This window comes from Haemorhous mexicanus, chromosome 3, assembly GCF_027477595.1.
Source record: "Haemorhous mexicanus isolate bHaeMex1 chromosome 3, bHaeMex1.pri, whole genome shotgun sequence".
Taxonomy (NCBI): domain Eukaryota; kingdom Metazoa; phylum Chordata; class Aves; order Passeriformes; family Fringillidae; genus Haemorhous; species Haemorhous mexicanus.
In genome coordinates, this window is record NC_082343.1 from 94,093,011 (window position 1) to 94,112,368 (window position 19,358).

Genomic DNA, 19,358 nt, shown 5'->3' on the forward strand with positions numbered 1-19,358 from the left:
TTCCCTTTCCCTCAATTCATTAAAAATATTAAGAGGATTATCAGGTAATAAACAGGTCCTGACAAATAGCTTTCAATATCCTCCTGTAGCAAAATGATTCTTCATTATTAGCAGAAGAGTAAAAAAGAGGTTTCTGCAGAGCACAGAACCTCCACCGTCTCACCTCATAACAAATAAAATACTTGTCAGTAGCAGAAAAAAAAAAAAAGTGAAAAAAATTACTTATTAGTTTCTGAAAAATCACCTGAAAAAAAAGAAGTTTGAATCTGTAACAACTCTTCATCTCTCTATGCAAAGGAATTGCTGACCAAGCAAGTCAGAGCAGTGACAAAGTTAATCAAAGAATCTTAGGTGAGACAAAAAAAAACCAAACAAAAAGAAACCCAATTAATTACTGAGGACAAATGTAGTACAGCCAGAAAACGAATGAAACTGGAAAAGAGAAATGGGAAAGTACAGGAAAGGAATTATTTGAGCTTCACTGATCGATGTGATGTCAAGATGAATATTAAGTAAGAAACAACCTACATGAAAAGATGCTGCAGAAAAGACTAAAGATGATTCTAGTAACCCCTGATTTCCTAGTTTCCTATATGGAATCCACAAAATAACAACAGAATATATGGTCCATCCATTTTTTCAGCTGTATGTTTCAATAAAGAAGAGAACATGCCCTGAATTTGGAATCAGACTACAGATGAGAAAAACTGTCTGCACAGACATTTAATGAAGATTTATGAACAAAATCCTCTTTCTTTTCCATACAGAAGACTACTTAGTTGTAAAAGTGAATTAAAAAATACAGTTTTGTTCATCATTGCATCTTGGTTTTTTTACTGATTAAAGGGAGAGACAGAGGTGTTGAGTCTGAAAAACTGTGCAGAAAACTCATCACAAGTGTAAGGACTAAGAAGCTTCATCCATACCCCAACAAGACCGAACCAAGTCATTCCAGGCAAGAACAAGACCAATGCTGCTGGTGCTACATCTTTGGGAAAAGGAATAGACCCATACAGCTCTGTTCTCTTCTTGCCTTCACTGAATAGAAGGGCAAGACCAGAAGCTAAGAGTACAAAGTTGAAGATGTTTATATTTTTTCTGAACCTTGAGTGATGTGAAAAAGGGAAAGGGAGAAAACATCTTCAAAACACTAGCTCTTCTTTCATAGTCACCTGCATTTCCCTTTTATCCTCTAAAAAGGCACAGGAGTTAATATGTAGGAGTAGTAAACTGCTGTTCACAGAGCAACAGTCACTGGGAGTAGCCCAGGGATGAGAAGACCATTAATTTGAACAGCTTTATTACAAGCTAAACTGGAAACTCAGCACACAACAGGATTATTGCTTAGCTCTTTGGCATATATTTTTTATTTTCTGATTAAACTCAAAGTATTCTAAGTTAACCTTGCAGAATAAAGATGTATTTTATTTCTGCCAACAAAACCCAGAAATGTATAAAACACAATGTCACTGAAGAGGCTACATACAAACCTCTCCAATCCACACTAATCCATACAAAATCCACTCTAATCTATGTATATTAAATTTTCAACCATGGTATAAATTACTTCAAGTCTATAAAACTGTCTTAAAAAGATAACCTTGAATCCAAAGAAGGTAAGCTTTTGAAACAACTGTTCATGGAATTATTTTGAAAATGCATATGGCATTTTTGAGACAGCACTTGAAAGACACAGTCTTAATTTTTTTTTATTTGGGAAGGAAAAACCTCATTCCATATATGGACATAGAGCATTTTTGGCAACCTCTATGGCATAATTAACCCAAGTAATCAGCAAATGGTGGTATCTCAAGTTCCAAAGTATGGAGGTACTGACAAATACTGACTTCATGAAGGCAATCACTCCCAGTGATTATACTGACTTCATGAAGGCAATCACTCCCAGTGTTTATAAAACACCACAGTTTTGGTGTTTTTTCCTCAGGAGTTCCCATAACTCTGTGTATTAGGCAACCAGAGAGCAAGAAACAAGCATGGAAAATAGAATGGGAATACTTCTGAGGACGTTAAGTCAACACTCCAGAATAAAAATGGGTATAAAATAGAGTTTGCTCCAAAAATCTACCCAAAAGTCCTCTTTATGCTCACGAATACACCACATCTCTCTCTGATTCCTGGATTGGGTTCTTAGAACAGGTGCTGCTAAAAAAAGCTTTTACAATACTTTTGAGTGGCCTGAATGAAGCTTAACTAGTTACAGAGGCAAGGAATTTCAAATGGAACTATGAGCTAAGGCAGTGCTCAGAATTTTGCAAGCAGACTCTGACAACATCCTTGGAACTTCTTTAGTACTGTCTACAGTAGAGTAAACCTAGAAGAATTTATGAAGCACTTATGTCAGTTCAGTGCAGCTCATGGTTTATATTCTAATCCCTGATAAACATTTAGGCAGTGCAGGACATCTCGTGAAAATGTAAATGTCATCTTGTTGTCTCTCCTACAGGATAAAATTACATATTTAATGTGTAAAAGGAATAGGACATGGAAATATGGATTTTCAGGAAAACACTACTAAAATAGAATCTTGGGCCTCCTAAAGTATTTTAATGCAAAACCTAAAAGAAGAAATCATAAAATGAAGTACACAACTTAAATTTATCTAAGTCTTAAGACTTTATTTGCAGGCAGCTATAGGAGAAAGGATGAAAAAAAGCTTAGTTTTTCAAATATGCAGTATTCCTAAATACACAATAATGGGAAATTATTTTATAAAATATATATGGAAGTTATGACATTCTATGAAATGCTCTTATTTTGACACCTGCAAAAGATGCTTTAAAAAAAAATATATCTGTAGAGAAAGTTCTGCTGAGAGCTTACCTATTTACACTTGGTTGTTAATTTGAAAAATCAGTATTTAGTAACCACTCTTCCAATAATAATCACTCTTTAGTGGGCTGTGGAGGAGTAAGTAGTGAATGTTCCTGCAAAGGAAGACAGTATGCCTTACCCTGAGCCTCTGAACTTGACAGCCTTGTTTCTCTGTCATCTTCAGAAAGTGACTGAAGTTCGATTCATCGAGCAGGATATACACTGCAATCCCTCTAGCAGATGCTTCCATGATTTCTCTAAAAATATCCACATCTGTAAACATATCCATAACAATGGCAATGACCTGAATCAAACAGGAAAGACACAAATTATTGCATTGTATAAACTCAAATATAGAATTCTTCACTGAAGCCTGTGCTGAGCAGCTAATACACTAATATTTTTTACACATTAAAATGTTCTATTTTCTATGTTGTTCCACTTAACCTGAAAGCTTTCAAGACCACTGGATCTTCTTTTTGAGAAATCAAGTGACCACCTGTGTGACGTTTGTCACAAGTACCAAAGTCCAGCAAAATGAGTTATGGGTTGTCTTGGTTTAGTCTGGAATCAAGTTGATTTTGTTCCTAATAGGTGGTACCGTGCAGTGGTTGGGATTTAGCACAAGAATAATGTTAATAACAAACTGATGTGGTTGTTGCTAAGTAGTATCTACCCCAAGTGAAGAACTTATCAGTGCTCCATGCTCTGCCAGTGAGCAGGTGCATAAGAAACCGGGAGGAAGCACAATCAGGAAGGGCTGACCCAGGCTGGCCAAAGGGATATTCCATACTGCAGAATGTCATGGCCAGTGTGTAAACTGAGGGGAGTTGGCTGGGAGGGGTCAATCACTGCTCAGGAACTGTCTGAGCATTGGTCAGTGAGTGGTGAGCAACTGTAACATGCATCACTTCTTTTCTTGGGCTTTACCTCTCCCTCTCTCTCTATCCTTTTACTTACAATTATTGGTATAGATAGCAATAGTATCCTTTTATTATTATTATATTTAACTTTCTATGTAAAAATGTACTTTACTATAGTAAATTTACTTATTCAATTATTAATCTGTTCTTATCTCTACCCACGAGGGTTTAGTTCTTTTCAATTCTCTCCTCCATAGCACTAAGGGTGTGAATGAGCAAGTGGGCATGTGGAACTTTGCTGCTGGCCAGGGTAAAACCATGACATGGGTGTGTGTAGTGACTGGTTTTATGAGTAAAAGAGAAAGGGAGGGAAAAGAGCAATACAAATGCTGTGGAAAAACCTTCAAAATACAACTGCATTATGTATTAAAAAAAAAATCAGATAAATTTTTTGTACATGAGGTTTCTCAGTCTTTCATCATTTTCTCTAAAGCTAATGGCTCAAGAGCTTGAAGTAGCTAATAAGCAGACACAAGAGCTGGAGGCACTATTACTGGGACAACACATCCTCAGCTCGTGAGAGCTTGAGAATCAAGAAGATCAGCATGCTGAACACCAGCTACCAACACCCTTCAATCCACAGAGATAAAGCAAGTGTGTCTGATTTGGAAAAGCAACGTCCCTCTAGTGGTACTTTGGAGATATATAGAAATGTTGTACTGTTGACATACCATTAGTAATTTGGGAAGAACTACTGTTGAAACGTGAAAGGAAATAAGAGGAAGAATCAGTGTCTGTGTAACTTCTAAAGGTATTATTTTGATCCACTAGTATTTTCATGAGATGTCTTAGGTGCAAATTCAAACAAAATAAAACCCTTCACAGATATCAGAGCAGGATTTACCATTTTCACTAATCTTTAAACTACCTGCATATTAACTTCAAAGGTGTAATTGTTAGGTTGCAAGTACTCATTCTAGAGCTGAAACATTTACCTCCCACAGGTAAATGCTGTTGCACACAACCAGGTAAAAGTTATGTCTCCAGTCAGTTGAATGAATTACTTTTTTTGAATCCCACCTGCTTAGAACTAAAATTTTCATTTATGCCGAGCATGTAATATCACTAGAAATAGAAATGAGAGATGACTAACACAAAGTAAAAGTAAAATAACAATGAAAACAATTAGAAAACATAAACACAACTGAATAAGAGAAAAGGAATGAACCTGGCCTCTTCATTACATGTCACCTGGCAATAAAGAGTCTTCACAAACCCACCAGTCAAAGAGGAACTGAATAGCATCAAAGAATTCCATTAATTTCTTAGGAAACATGTCAATGCACTACTTCATTTCCTTTACTGACTTTTTGAAAGTAAAACCTAAATGTGTTTTTCTCCAGTACAGAATGTGTTTCTTTATCTAAGGACTGAAAACATGAATGTTTATCTTGACTCCAAGGATCTCATCACTTTCAGACTGCGCCTTCTGCTTGGTCTTGTTTCTGAGATACAGAGTGTTAACTGAACAAGGCAACACTATTTATTCATCTGTCTTGCTTCACTTGCGTCTGAGAAGAAAACTGCCAAGACAGATCAAGTATGGTAGGTAATGACCAAAAAATAATCTGTTCCCAAACATGAGTCTGTTTCATTACGTGTTTACCCCTTCCTCTGAACTCCCTAATTTCTTCCTAGACTTTCCTTTTCTTCAGATCTTCAAGAAATGGGTGCTCATTGCATTCTAGGATCAATTTAAATGTAAGAGAAAAATCCTGAATGGATTCATTAGTGTACACTGATATTAGAACATGAAATATTCAAAACCCACAGCACAGCTTAGTAAAAACTAAAGCCCAGAACTGACTAGAATGGCCATATCCATCTTTATGAAGAGGAAGGTAGAGAAATAAACACATATGCAAGTAGGCCAGTAAGTTGATGACATTATAAGGATGCATGTGCACTACTGTGCAGATATTTCACTTGGGAATGAACAGGGGACCCTCTTTGTCTTCACTAGTAAAATTATTCTTAAACCATTTATCTTATTAAATCTGGAGTAGCTCTGCAAAGCATCAAGTAGTCTTGCAAGAAAATGTAGGTTTCACTTCCGGAGCTGGAGTAGGGATTATCTTTTGAAACCCAAAGCTTGTGCTGTCTGAAAAGTCCTTACCAGAATTTGAGTACACAGATGCAAAGATGCAGTCATGATCTGACAGCCAAATGGGCATCCATTTGTGCATTTCCTACAAACCAGAGGTGACTCCTGTCAAATGTCCTCATTAGGCTGCCCATTTATTCTTAGCAACACTCAACTGATCTATTAAACACAAACATAATTAGGCTTGGCTGCTGGAGAAGAGTGCCAAATTTGAACAATGCATATGATACACATATGATACATACAATATATAAAAAGTCATTAAGAGTGATACGGTAATTTCTGCATACTGATTTCCATAAACCAAAACAGGTGTTTGACCATAAACTATAGATTTTGATTCAGAAAGAGTGGATTCCATAAAGGTCATGGAACAGTCTGGCCTTTAAATGTACAAAACTTCCTTTTTTTTTTCTTTTTTTCTCCTTTTAATAGGCGTGTGTGTACATTTCCCCAGTTTGCCTATTTTGCAGCAGAAGGGAGTATTGCACATGGGAAAAGACAAAGCAAATATGGTATTCAAGGTTCCGAGTTTTGATTAATTAAGGAGACCAAGATTAGGAAATTACTTCAGCAAGGTATTCTATAACGTGTACCTACCTTTAATTAAAGCTGCAAAAACAGCTGCAGGATTAGTTACTTACTGCATCACTTTGGAAGAAAAGATTTTGCTGCTGTGTTTTTATTTTTGTTTTTGCAATTGCAGAGCTAATTTCCACCCTGGTACTTAAAAGAACACAACCGTGGATTCCAGCAAGGAAGAAAAACTGATATAATTCAAACTGCAGAAATGCATCAGAAAATTGCCTATTCCATACATTCTGCTTCTTTTAGGCATAACAATACTATCCTGAGTCAAGAAAACCTCATGAAGGCAGAAAGCTCTAGTGTCATACAGGAGGTTTCCTTACAAACTGCCTTTTTTTCTGAAGCATATTTGTTTTCCACAATGCAAAGATCTTTTTAAAAGGAACCACTTGTTCTTTTGAAACAAATACAGTGGCCTTCCAACCACTTCAGGAAAAGTGGATGGGTATGGCAGTTTTTCGATGAAAGCACCAGAATTCTGGGAGAACTTTCTGAATCTTGTCAAACTGATTATCACCCTGATCAAAAGTGACCCTCATTTGGGAACAGCTAAGCTAGCATGTTACAGGAAGGAGAAAATAGTTGGTAGAGCAGACACTTGCTGTGCATAACATCACATAGCACTGAAATTATGCACAGCAAGAGGACTTACCACCACCTGGGTGTGTATTGGATAGAAGAGCACATTTCAATGATCAACTAGAAGTGAAGACAATGCAGAAAACACTTTTTATGCTAGTTTTCTTCTCCCAAAATTATCTTTGATTGTCACTGCTTGTATTTTTATCTTACCTACCCATTCTTTTTTTTTTAAGTGATGATTATTTTTTAAGCTTAAAATTTGGTTTCAATGATGACATCCTTACAGAACAAGAAAATCTGCTGAAGTCAATAAGCACAAAATGACTCCTAAGGAGTCTGACAAAATGCTCAACCTAACTGAAGGCAGCAGTAGAGCCATATGCTATTAGTCTTCTCACTGTCTTGACACTAAGACTATGCTTTGGAACAGAAAAGTAAACTACACACCCTATTTTGGCATTTAAAAACATGTAAATACAGAGAGGAAAGTATAATTTTGTTGAATAGGACTATTTTTATACAAATATTCTAAACAGTATTTTTCAGTAAGCTGATTTATTTAATTTGCATGTTAGTGAGGAAAGTACCATTTTAAAGCTCAGTATCTCTAAACTATCATCACTCTGTAAGAATACAGAGTATTCTTTTAATTCTTTCAAAGTTCTTAATCTTCAATTTCGGTAAATGACCAACTCCTACAAAAAGTACCAGTGACAAGGTGCATAAAAGACACATATACATTTGTTTGTTGGTTAAAACAAAAAGCTATAGCTGAAATATCCTGCATATATTTGATAAACAGGAGATTATGTACATGGTAACATGGCAACAGAGTGGATAACACAACACAGTAAATGGAGGCCAAGGTTCAGCTCTGTGGCACCTATTATGCTACAGGGTAAGCTATTGCTAGTTTGGGCCCATCCATGTGCATTGTGTCTGCTTAGATGGTTCTCACCTTCAGAAACTAACACGATTCACAGGCTTATCTAGAAAGAAGTTGCCAATCCCAACAGTTACACTTATCATTAAACATCTCCAGAGCACATCCAGGGGAAGGTCACCAAAGGGGCACTTGCCCTATGCAGACTACATGAAGGAGCTGGGTTGTTCAGCCTGGAGCAAAGACAGCTTCAGGGAGTCTTGCAGCAGTTCCTGGTACTTTTCAGGGAAGTTCTGGAGGGACAAAGTCAGGTTCTTTGCAGTGGTGGCAGGACAAAAGACAATGGTCACACCGAAATGAGAGCAGATCTGCCTGGATACAGGGAAACCCCCTCATTCCTACAAGGACATCCCAGAAGTAGAGCAGGTTGCCCAGAGTGGTCCAGTTTGCATTCTTGGAGGTTTTCAAAACCTTGCTGGATAAAGCCTTGGACAACCTGTAGATATTACCACTAGCCATGCTTTAAGCAGAAGGCTGGGCTGGAAACTTCCAACTGACCAAAGGCTGCAACTCAACGATTCAGAGATCTTCACTCCCATCACTGTCAAAATGAAAGCAAATTTTGCCATGTTTGGCAGTAATTATAAGCTTTGCTGTGAGGCCTAAAGAAAACAAACAGAGACTATAAAAAGAGAATGCTGAGAATCAAAAGAGTTTTTCTGCTTTACTTCCATTTTTGATAAGAAAAAATAAGTGGATTTTAATCTTCATTGAGTTTTAGGACTCAAAATCAAACTTTTTAATAGGTGTGTGCTGAAATTCAAGCATAAATGTAACAGAAGGCCTTTACTGCCAGGGCTCAGTAAGTCTATTTTGTGAAGCTTTGACAGTTTCATTATCTTAGCATTACTACTTCTTTCACAAATATGAATTATGATTCTCTAGGTTATATATTGCAGTGTGTGTCATTTATCTCCTTTGCTATAAACAACAAAAATACAGGAGTCCTCTACTAAAACTGCTTGCTTAGGGCAGCCTTTACTAGCAACATCTACCAATATCAATAACCTAGTAAGGAATAATGCTGAAGACCTACCCTACACTGCAAGAGTATTGATTTCTTGTAACCCATATGAGGCTTACTTTGGGCATTACATGACAAAAATCCATACTGCTGTGCAGTGCTTTAAATGTCACCACCCTTTCTCACCCCAAGAACAAAGAACCACATCTCTAACAGAATTATTAATTCTATTTTCATTGACCTTTTCTCTGTTAGTCCAATTCTCTTTTTGCAGATCTCTGTTTTGGGGAGAATCTCCTTGAGGCACAGGCTCAGTGCTATCTGAGTCTGGCCTTTCTCAGAGAGCAGGCAATTGCAACAGTGCAGAAGGAGGATACAGGGCTGTGTACCATGCAGCTAGAACAGGAGGCAGGCAGCAAATGGACTGGTGAGTTTCTGGCATCAGAAGAGACAAATTTGGTGGTCAATGCAGACAACCTTCCCTCTAGTAAGCTACACAATATGTCCCACAAATTATTGTGGTTCTTTTTTCAATTATGTTGATTTTCATGGTTTAGGGTTTAGATCCAGTTTACTTTTCCTGCAATTCATATTAACAGCTCCCTAATAAATCATCTGTTATCCTTACTTTCTGACACTGTTGCTCAGTGCTTCTAAGACAAAAGAAACACTGAGACTGCTTCTAAGACAAAAGTTCATTCATTATTACTTCGGTATTAATTTGCAAAATTGAAGACAGCCCTGAAATGCTTTGCACAACACATCCTTTTATTGCAATGTCTACTTTGAAACCATTTGTCCTGGATTAATTGCTGAGGTCTCACAATACAGTAACAAATGAGAAGTCTTGCAATAAAGTGCTAAAGTGCAATATAATGAGGGGAGCCTTGCTCTGTAAATACAATAACATAAATAGTAATCAACCATTTGAGTATTATCCATTCTCCTACAATTTCTGTGGCAATATGAAGGAACAAGTACTGAGATTATTTATACCTATGCAAGATTCATGAAATTAATATCACTACTTGTTGCATTGTCACTACTTGTATTATCATCATAATTGACCCCCTGAGATCTTATTTAATATATTTAATTTGGCTCTACAGGCACAGAGCGATATACCATAACTATGCAGCGTACTTGGAAATGTTCTCCCATTATTGCATTCTTTAAAAGCAATTTAATTAACTACAGGGTGAAGTCTGGCACTTCATTATTACAGGCAGCTACACCACCTCAGAATCAGCTCTCCTAACCCTCACTTCTCCTCTTTTCCGCCTCCTGCTCCAAAATATTTCTACCATTTATTGAGGACAGAAAAACACAGGCTCTCAGAACCAAATACACCTTCTGTTCTGATCACCAAGCCTCATTTTATCATCCCATGTATCACCTACAAAATCTAAGAATTTAAAATCTAAGTTTATATGGAATAAAAACTAACTTCAAACATGTACATTAGCAATCTTCAATAACCTCAACAGTTTCTTTCTGCAACAGGGCATCAGAAAAGTTCAACACCACCAAAAAATCATATAAATAAGCTCACTGTCCAGAAAACATAAACTAAACTTGTAGCTATCTCCTGCAACACAATAAGAAAAACCAATGCAAACTAACAGAAAATTATGAAGGTGGGTAACCACATAAGGCAACTATACAAATACTTTTCACAGAATCACAGAATCACTAGCTTGGAAGAGACCCTCAAGATCGAGTCCAACCCATGCCTGAACACCTCAACTAAACCATGGCACTGAGTGCCACATCCAGTCTTTTTTATACACATCCAGGGATGGTGACTCCACCACCTCCCCGGGCAGCCCATTCCAGTACTTTATCACTCTTTCAATAAAAAACTTTTTCCTAATATCCAACCTATATTTCCCTTCATGCAGCTTAAGACTGTGTCCTCTGGTTCTGTCAGTTGCTGCCTGGAGAAACAGACCAACCCCCATCAGACTACAACCACCTTTCAGGATGTTGTAGAGAGTGATAAGGTCACCTCTGAGTCTCCTCTTCCCCAGGCTAAACAGCCGCAGCTCCCTTTTTAACTCTGTTTACCTGTGTAGCCCACATGGTAAAGCCTTATCTGTTCTGTCCAAGGAATACACACAAAAGATGTACAGTAGGGGAACTTTCTAGCTATCAGTAACAGGGGAAAATGTTCTGATTCTGTTGGTGAAGAGTAATATGACAGTAAAAACAAGAGCTCTGAGAAAGGATGCAATTTTACTTCGAAAAACACTGGGAAGATCAAATTTTTACAATGAAGAATCTTCTTAAAACTACACGAGAATTCTTCCTTTTGCTCAATTTGGGAACTTTTGTATAGCTTAATATGTCTAAAAAAAGCAGATCAGGAGACCAGCATTAGCTCTTCGAGAGATGAAACTAAAACCAAAACAAAAGTAAAGTTCTCTGAAATGGAAATAAGTCTGTTTCCTCTGAAAAGTGAATGTACAGAAGCCTTCTGCATTACCTTTCAGAAAGCTATTGCAGGCCAAGCTAGGAAGTCATATATACACCACCTTGAAGTGACACCTTCTCTGTCACCTCTTGAAATTCACGCAACGGGGAATTTAATCTTGCAAAACTGATGGGAGTGAGCTACCTTAATTCTATAAATGTGATCTTTAACTATGAGTTTGGTAGTTGTTATTCTGGCTGAAGGATTAGTAAGAACTCATTGTGAGCTGACCAAATTAAAGGAGACACTTCCTCACTCTAGCCAGCAGCAGAGGTAGTAATTCCTCTGAAGCTCTGCTTCCACACATGCAGAACTGAATGTCAGCAAGTCATGGCAACAAGAAGATGAAAGGGGATATTCCACGGATTCTTTATGGGGACTTTCCAAAGAGCATTTATAAACCTAATCCTTGGAATGAAGGATCTGCAAAGAAACAGCTGCTGCTCAGTGCTGGCACACCATGGACAAAAAAATATTTACCTAAATCTGCAAAAATCTGTCATGCATGATGAAAACAACAAGCGTCCACAATGCTCAATTTTAACACTTTCCTTCCTACATGCAGTGCTCCCATCAACAACTAAAATGCTTTTGGTATTTAGCAAGCAAATTGTGTTCTGTCACTGAGAACAGCAGCAGGCAGAGGTCCTACAGAAAAGGACATAAGGCAGCACAGAAAATCCTTGGCAAGACGGAGGGAATGCATTAGGGACCTTCCTCTGCCCTTTCTTCTCTTGCCATTGGTATCGCTGCTGTTTTCCCAGTGCCATGTGGGCTGCAGCTGGTTGGGCAGCAAGATTCTAATATTTGCATTTAGCTCCTCAGAATGTTCATATTCAGTTGTTATGTTGAGAAGCTGCCAAGCTTTTTCTGAGGAAAGCAAACAGAAAGGAAATGCCAGGATTTCTGACAGCCTGTGACTCTGCTATACCATAATGGAAATGCATGACAAAAATCAAAGGTACTTCTCTGGCCTCCGGCTTTCTCTATGATGAATTTCAAAGACTTACTGCTTCAGAAATACTTTTTTTTATTTAAAAGAGCATTAATAGCTTAAATATGTGGGTTCTCATGGGATCCCTTAATATTTAGTGAATGTTTAGGCTACTTGAATTAATATTATAATGTTATACATTTTATTTTAAATTTCTTCATAAGTAGAAGCACTTAATTATTCATGTGTGTGTATTTAGTGACTGCACAAAAACAAACAATGCACAACAGTATGATGTCTTAATTATTTTATTTAAAAGTCTTAGTAGTGTGAGTTATACTGCAAGGTTAAAAACTCTTTCAATACCTGAAATTATTATCTCACACCTGAGAACAAAGGAAAGGGATACCTCAAATGCAGGGGGGGGTAAGGGGAAGGCAAAGGGACAAAACAATTTTTTTAAATGCACTAAAATTGTCCTTTCAAATTACACCTGCTTAAAAATGCTCCTCATGCCACAGTAAACTAGATTGGACATTATTACTTCTAAGGGCTCTTCCTGTGATTTCTTTCAAGAAATATTAAAATAATTGACTGCCAAAGAGTCAAAGTAAATGTATGAGATTTCAGCTAATCTAGATAACAATTCTAGAGAATATTTGGGGGTTTGCCTCCTCTAATGGTACATTTTGGTGGGGTTTCTTAGATTGGGAATGGAGTGGTGTTCTGAGTCAGTCTGCCTTCCCACTGATTCACTTGGGTTTCCTCAAGAGTCCTGTATACACTTTCAGTACTAAACCACTCCTCCTGACAGTTTATATATTGAAAAATGCTTGACAATATATAAAACCCTGAATACTTTAATCTATAACAAAAGTATTTCCTACAGTATAGAACTTCTTTGGAATTTGTTAATTAGTCACTTGGAAACAATGAAAGATTCTCTTCAAAGGCAGATTTATAGGAAGAAGAGATGATTCATACCAACTTTTCTAGACCAGGAAGGATATTTTTGCTTTTAAGTTTGCTTATGCAAGAGCTGTGTACTGTTTGTCATCTTTAAGACCTTAATAGTAAACTGCCTGAAATCCCTTGCTCTTGCTTACAAGAATAAGTAGGTACAGCAGGAACAACTCGCACAGAAGAGAATCCAAAAAGAAAGGCAGGTATGTAACACAGGGGTGGAAACTGCTGACTGACTCCACAGTAGATGCTGGAAAAGAACGGAGTTAGATGAAAGTAAGTGTCTCAAAAGCAGGAAACATTTATTTTTGCATTCTATGCACATTAAAATTTTGGTGTGTCCAAGTCAGGAGACAAACTTGATGTGTTTCTGAGTAGCTTATAATTCAGAAAGATAGACTTTGGAATACCTATATGCAGTATGTTAGGCACAGTCCACATGGATGGCCTATCAACATTTTTAGCAAGTGGAAAAATAAAAGCATACAGTTGAGGAAGACTTGTAAGCCGTGTACTGCTAAGTCCACAAGTCTTACACCAGGGTGATCTTGCATCAAGCAAACACAAGTTCATGCAAAGACTAGTATTTTCTAACAAGGAAGGCATTGCAGCCAAGAGAAAACAAATCTATTTTTTGTAGGCAGTGCCTAATTTAAATCAACAACAACAACAACAAAACCCCACAAAACAAAACAAAAAAAACCAACAAAAAACCAAACCAAACAATAAAAGAGTTCAATCACTAGATTTCAAATCAGTGAAGGGCTGCAGACCAATAAGCATGATCTGATTATATAACTGACTTTGATACTGAGAAACAAGTCCTAATTATATCATTAATTGTTGAAGGTTGGTCCTCTATAGACACTCCAAACTTCTTCCAAAAGGTAGACTGCATAAGGAACACTGGTAGAAAAAGTGTTTCAGACATAAATGCAGGAAAAAAAGAGGAATAAAAAATTGGGAGTCCTTGCAGAAGACATTGTTATATGTCCCCAAATGAGACTAGAAGCAATTCTGGTTAAAAACCTCCTCTAGTTCATGGTCTAGAGAAGGTAATACCAAAATAAAGAAAGGAAACCTCCACAGAGGCTCCTGTTAATCTTTGGAAAGTAGTGGCATAATTTCTTTGTCTTTAGGTTAAGAAGGAACATTACAGTCTACTGCAATTGAGTAATATTTGTTGCAGCTGCAATTAGCAGACCTGGATGGATCACATGCAAGACAGCAAAATAATTTTGCTGTTGGTCATTATTAATTAAACTTTTGAGTATCAGAGAAATAATGCCTATGGCCACAATTCAAGAAACAGCTTGATGACCCAACCTGGTTGCTCAGCCTGACTCCTGAAAGGAAAACCAACAACAGAGTCAATTAATACAGAAATGAAGGCTAATCGCATATTTAGGGAATGGTAAATGGGAAAACACCTTTTCAAGTATTGCTTATTTCACCCTTTTTCGAAATACAGCTTTTATATTCAGCTTCATACATGTGATTGAGAGTCAGTAAAAGACACATGAGGTATACATACTTAAGGACTGGTTATTGGCAAGATGTGTAAAGTAGTTGTCCAATGAAAACATTTTGCTTGCATGTATTTCTAGCAGCCTGTAAGGCTCAATGGTATTAAAGATTTTCATACAGCTGTCACAAAAAGGGAAGCAAAGGCACTATAATTCACAGATTATTATGGCCTATTTCTGTTGCCCCTTCCCTTCCTTCTGTGACTGCCTTTGCCTTACTTCCCTTTACCTCCCTCCTACCACTTCACTCCCTTAATTCTTTCTTTCTTTCTCCCTTACTGTCTCTTCTTCCCTCTTTCAAAGGAAGAACTCCAAACTGATTCAAATTTGAGACTGAAAAAACCTGCTATCGGATCCTGCATGTGGGCTTAAAATGGCCTCCTACGCATTTTATACAAGCTTAAAAATACTCCCCTTTTTATTCCATATTTTATGACTATACCCTTATGATATTCACAACAAAGCTTTTGATTCCTGCTACAACTACTATTTGCTTCAATGCTACTAATTTCAAATTCTATAGATGTATCTAAATATGTTTAAGGAGGTCAACTCAAGCAGTATATGGTTAGAATAAACCAAAAACACAGAACACAGGCTGTTTAAAATTCCTGATCACAGGTCAGTGATGGGTCAGTACAAAGGAAAGCCAGTGACCCCCTAGTATAAATAAGAGAGGATGAATAATGAAAAGTTTCTGCAAGATTTAGCTCTGCCAGATTCTCTGTCCACCTTTAAAATTTTTCCACTTCAGCTACATGATATAGTAAAATGCATTTATAAGTAAAAACAGAATGACTGGACAACACCTGTAGTAACAGTTATGTTGCAAAAAAAGGAACAGCAATTATGTCAGATCACTATTCTGAACCACATATCACAGATATAATGTAAGCCTGCATAAGTCCATATGGCATCTGAATGCCAGTAAACAACCTAATCAGATGATTAAAACTATTTACTTTTTTAAACATGCGGCAAATTGAGCAGGAACTTTCCCTGATACTCACAGGATGCAGATTACACCACCTGCTCATAGAGCAGCCACAGCCACTTGTGCAACATATTGCTAATGACTGTGTGCTGGCAGACTGCATTTCAATTTCACCTATTTAAGACAGGTTTTGAAACTAATTAATTAATTGTTGTCTGCAAAGCATGTTCAGGTCCTCAGGTGAAATCCATTACCCTGGCATGCTAGATTATTTATTACAGATGAAATGAAAAAGGAAAAAAATAATTGCAGACTAGTCTGAAAGCATCAGCAGAATGTCCTAAAGATAAGAAAAGATTACTCTTGTTAATAAGCAATTATGTGCAGCTTTTCAGGAAGAAAACAGATTCAAATTTTTATGCACAATAACGTATGGAGCAAGATGGCTGAAATAGTGAGGAAGCAATTATAAAAACCCTGCTCAAACCTCCTGTGAAGCAAACTGAAATGAAGAAGATAAGTAATGCTGCGATTCTTGTAGCCCCAGTGGAGTGAATTGTGAATTGGCACTAAACAAGGTACTAAACAGAATTTAATTTCTGATCAAATGCAGCACTTGAAAAATAAAACAATAAAATAATTACTAGTAAAATTATTATTAAAGAGTTATAATTTCAGTACCAATGCTATGCTTTAAAAAACTATATTTATAAAAATTATTTCAATTTTTAAATCCTTCAAAAGCTTTTTAAGTGAAACCTGACAATTCTTGTTCAAGCATGAATCCTGCACAGGTAGTGAGGTATCTGAGGGAGTTGCAAATCAAGGGATAAGAAATAGAATTGAAAGACACAAGTGGAAAAAAAATGTAAAGAAAAATTTCTTTCTTATTTGTTTCTGCCAAGTTTTTGCTCAGCTGATCTTTTGCCTCTATGTGAGCTGACTTTTGAATAACCATCTCTGTCAAGCAAGAAGCAATACAGCTTTACAATTATCTTGGTGACACTATTATTTTGAAAATGCAGTTAGCATCAGTTTTCACTGATCTGCACAGCTCTTCCATAAGACCACACAAGTATTAATTCATCACTTGCAATTTGATACTACAATTATGCAAAATCAGAGGAAAGATTATTTGATCCTTGTGATAAAGTCTGGTCAGGTATTTATAATACTCCACCTTTCCTATCTACTACTCTTTCCAATTAAAAGTAAAAGTTTATTTTTGATGGTTACAAGTTTATTAAGTGTATTCATAATGATTTCTTAAATCAGAGCCCTAGGCCACTTCCAGGACACATCTGGGAAGGCACAGACACACAGCCAGGCTGCAAGGCTTCCTTCCATGACCCAGATTCCATCTGCCTCAGCCACAGATGGGCACTATGGACTGCTCCTCTCCTTTTTCTCATTCTCACAAGGATAGGATGCAGGCTTCCTTCCGTGGCCCAGATTCCATCTGCCTCAGCCATAGATGGGCACTATGGACTGCTCCTCTCCTTTTTCTCATTCTCACAAGGACAGGATGCATAATGAAGCATTCATTCAAGAATTATTAAAATGAACAATTATTCAAATAATTGAGTTATCACTGTGCAAGAAACTGAACCCTTTGTACTCAATTGAGCTACTGACCAAGTTAATGGCAAATTAATAGGATTTTTTTAAACAAAAAGACCAACATGTTATGACAAGTCTTGCACTGTATAGCTTCATGTATGTGAGAGCATTCCCCTTTCTACAAAATATTCCTCCTAATGTGCATTGCATGCCAGTTCACACACACACCTAACCTCCATTTGGGTAATGATAATCAGAGATCTAATCAGGAAGCCTGCTGAACATTGGCAAGAAATGCAAAACTACTCCTAGAGCAAGGTGGTATTCTCCAAAACATCACAGCAGATACCTGAATTTATGAATGGAGGAATAAGAAAATCAGTCTCAGGGGTACCTACTGCAGCTCTTCAGCACCTTTCTTTGCAAGATTTGCTGCCTGTTTGTGCCAGTGAATCCCCTGTAGCCACAAAACATTCCTGTGTTGAATATCTGTGTACCTCAAGGGTATATATGCTAGGAAACATGAGGGGCAGAGAGGAAAATTCACTTATTTTGCCATCAAAAGCAGAACCTTCTAATAATAAGGAGTGAAGGCAAAAACACCACTGACCAGACCACCCATGGATTTACATTAAGCCATGTTCTATTGGAAAACAGAGAAAATTGGCTCTGCTGGAAAATGTGCCAAGCATGCTAATAGCTAAATATACGAGATAACTTTAGTTGTTTGAGGTAAGGATGGAGGTGAGAAGATGCAATATACATCTGTGGAGGAGAGGTGAACATTTTATTCCAAGAACACTTTGTCAGGTGCTGCTTTTCAATGCAAAGTAGTGCCTTTCAAATAAATTATTTGTTATTACAAAGTACGTGTCAGGTCTCTGGAAACATGTTCCCTTGAGTAACCTGCCCACTCCAAGTTCATGCCAGAAAACCTCTCCCCATCCCAGACTGCTCTGCTCCCTGTGCCTGTGTGCATGCATGAAATCCACACTTTCTGTAGCACAGTGTGCAAGCAGAGGAATGCACATGTGCACACACACTGACTGAAAAAAACGCATTTTATTATTTGCCTATTTCCTTCAGATAAAAAGTTTCAAACCAGCACTGTATCAACAAAAGAAAAAAAGAACAACAATTTCAGACATAGTATCAGGACAGTTCTTATCCTTTTTTCTTTCTCACTTAAAAAGGTGCACACCTCTTCCTGCTCTTCAGAGTCTCTCAGTGTAATTCTGAATCTGCTTTCAGATACTCGTACAGTGTGCGCTCACTCAAGAAGTACAGCTGTCAGGAAGGAAATTTTCGGTGATTCTATTATAGTTTTTGGTTTACTGTGACTAGCAGTTGGTAATTAAAAGATACTCCAGTCTCTTCTCAGTCTTAGATGTGCAATATACATAATTTTCACTAACACAGGAACAATTTTTGCAATGAAACAAGACTCAGGTATGCAAAGGTAAGGCTTTCAAGACACTTCTGTGGGTGACTGAGCATTTGCTGAAATGCAACCTAAATTAGAAACACTATTTCAAGTGAACAACAAAAAAGTTATTCTCTTGTTTCTCATGCATAGAGGGACATGGTGAAAAAAAATAGCATCAGAAGATGGGCAGACAATGGGGAAGCAAACAACTCTTTTTCATATTTGGATATTACTGAAATATTTCTGCTTGAATGCTCTAAAGCAAACAATCTCATGGACAAAACAAATAAACAAAAGGTTAATGCAAAATATAAAGTTTTAAACCATTGGAAGCACCTGAAAAAGGCAGATTTCAGCAAAAGCCCTTGTAACTGTTCCCTACCCCTAGCACAAGGTATGCCAAGCTATCTATATGTTTTCACAAATCACTCTGAGATTATATTCATATTTATAGATGAGATGTCTGTGTTCTACAAGGAATTTGTATACAAGTCTTCCAAGTCCTAGACCAATATATTTAACCAGATTTTTTTTTTATATTCAGCAAAAATAAAAACATAAAAAAGCCCCCATATTTTTTATAGGATGTAAAAGACATCTGAGAGG

At 37.1% G+C, this 19,358-nt stretch overlaps 1 protein-coding gene across 3 annotated transcripts in view; it reads right to left on the reverse strand.

The window, feature by feature from the left end:
• Positions 1–19,358, reverse strand: part of FAM83B (family with sequence similarity 83 member B) — a 57,572-nt gene that overhangs the window by 17,340 nt on the left and 20,874 nt on the right. For all 3 annotated transcript variants that reach the window (XM_059842716.1, XM_059842717.1, XM_059842718.1), the window contains exon 3: positions 2,972–3,136. In XM_059842716.1, coding sequence (XP_059698699.1) covers positions 2,972–3,136 — 165 coding nt within the window. The remainder of the gene's footprint in view (positions 1–2,971; positions 3,137–19,358) is intronic.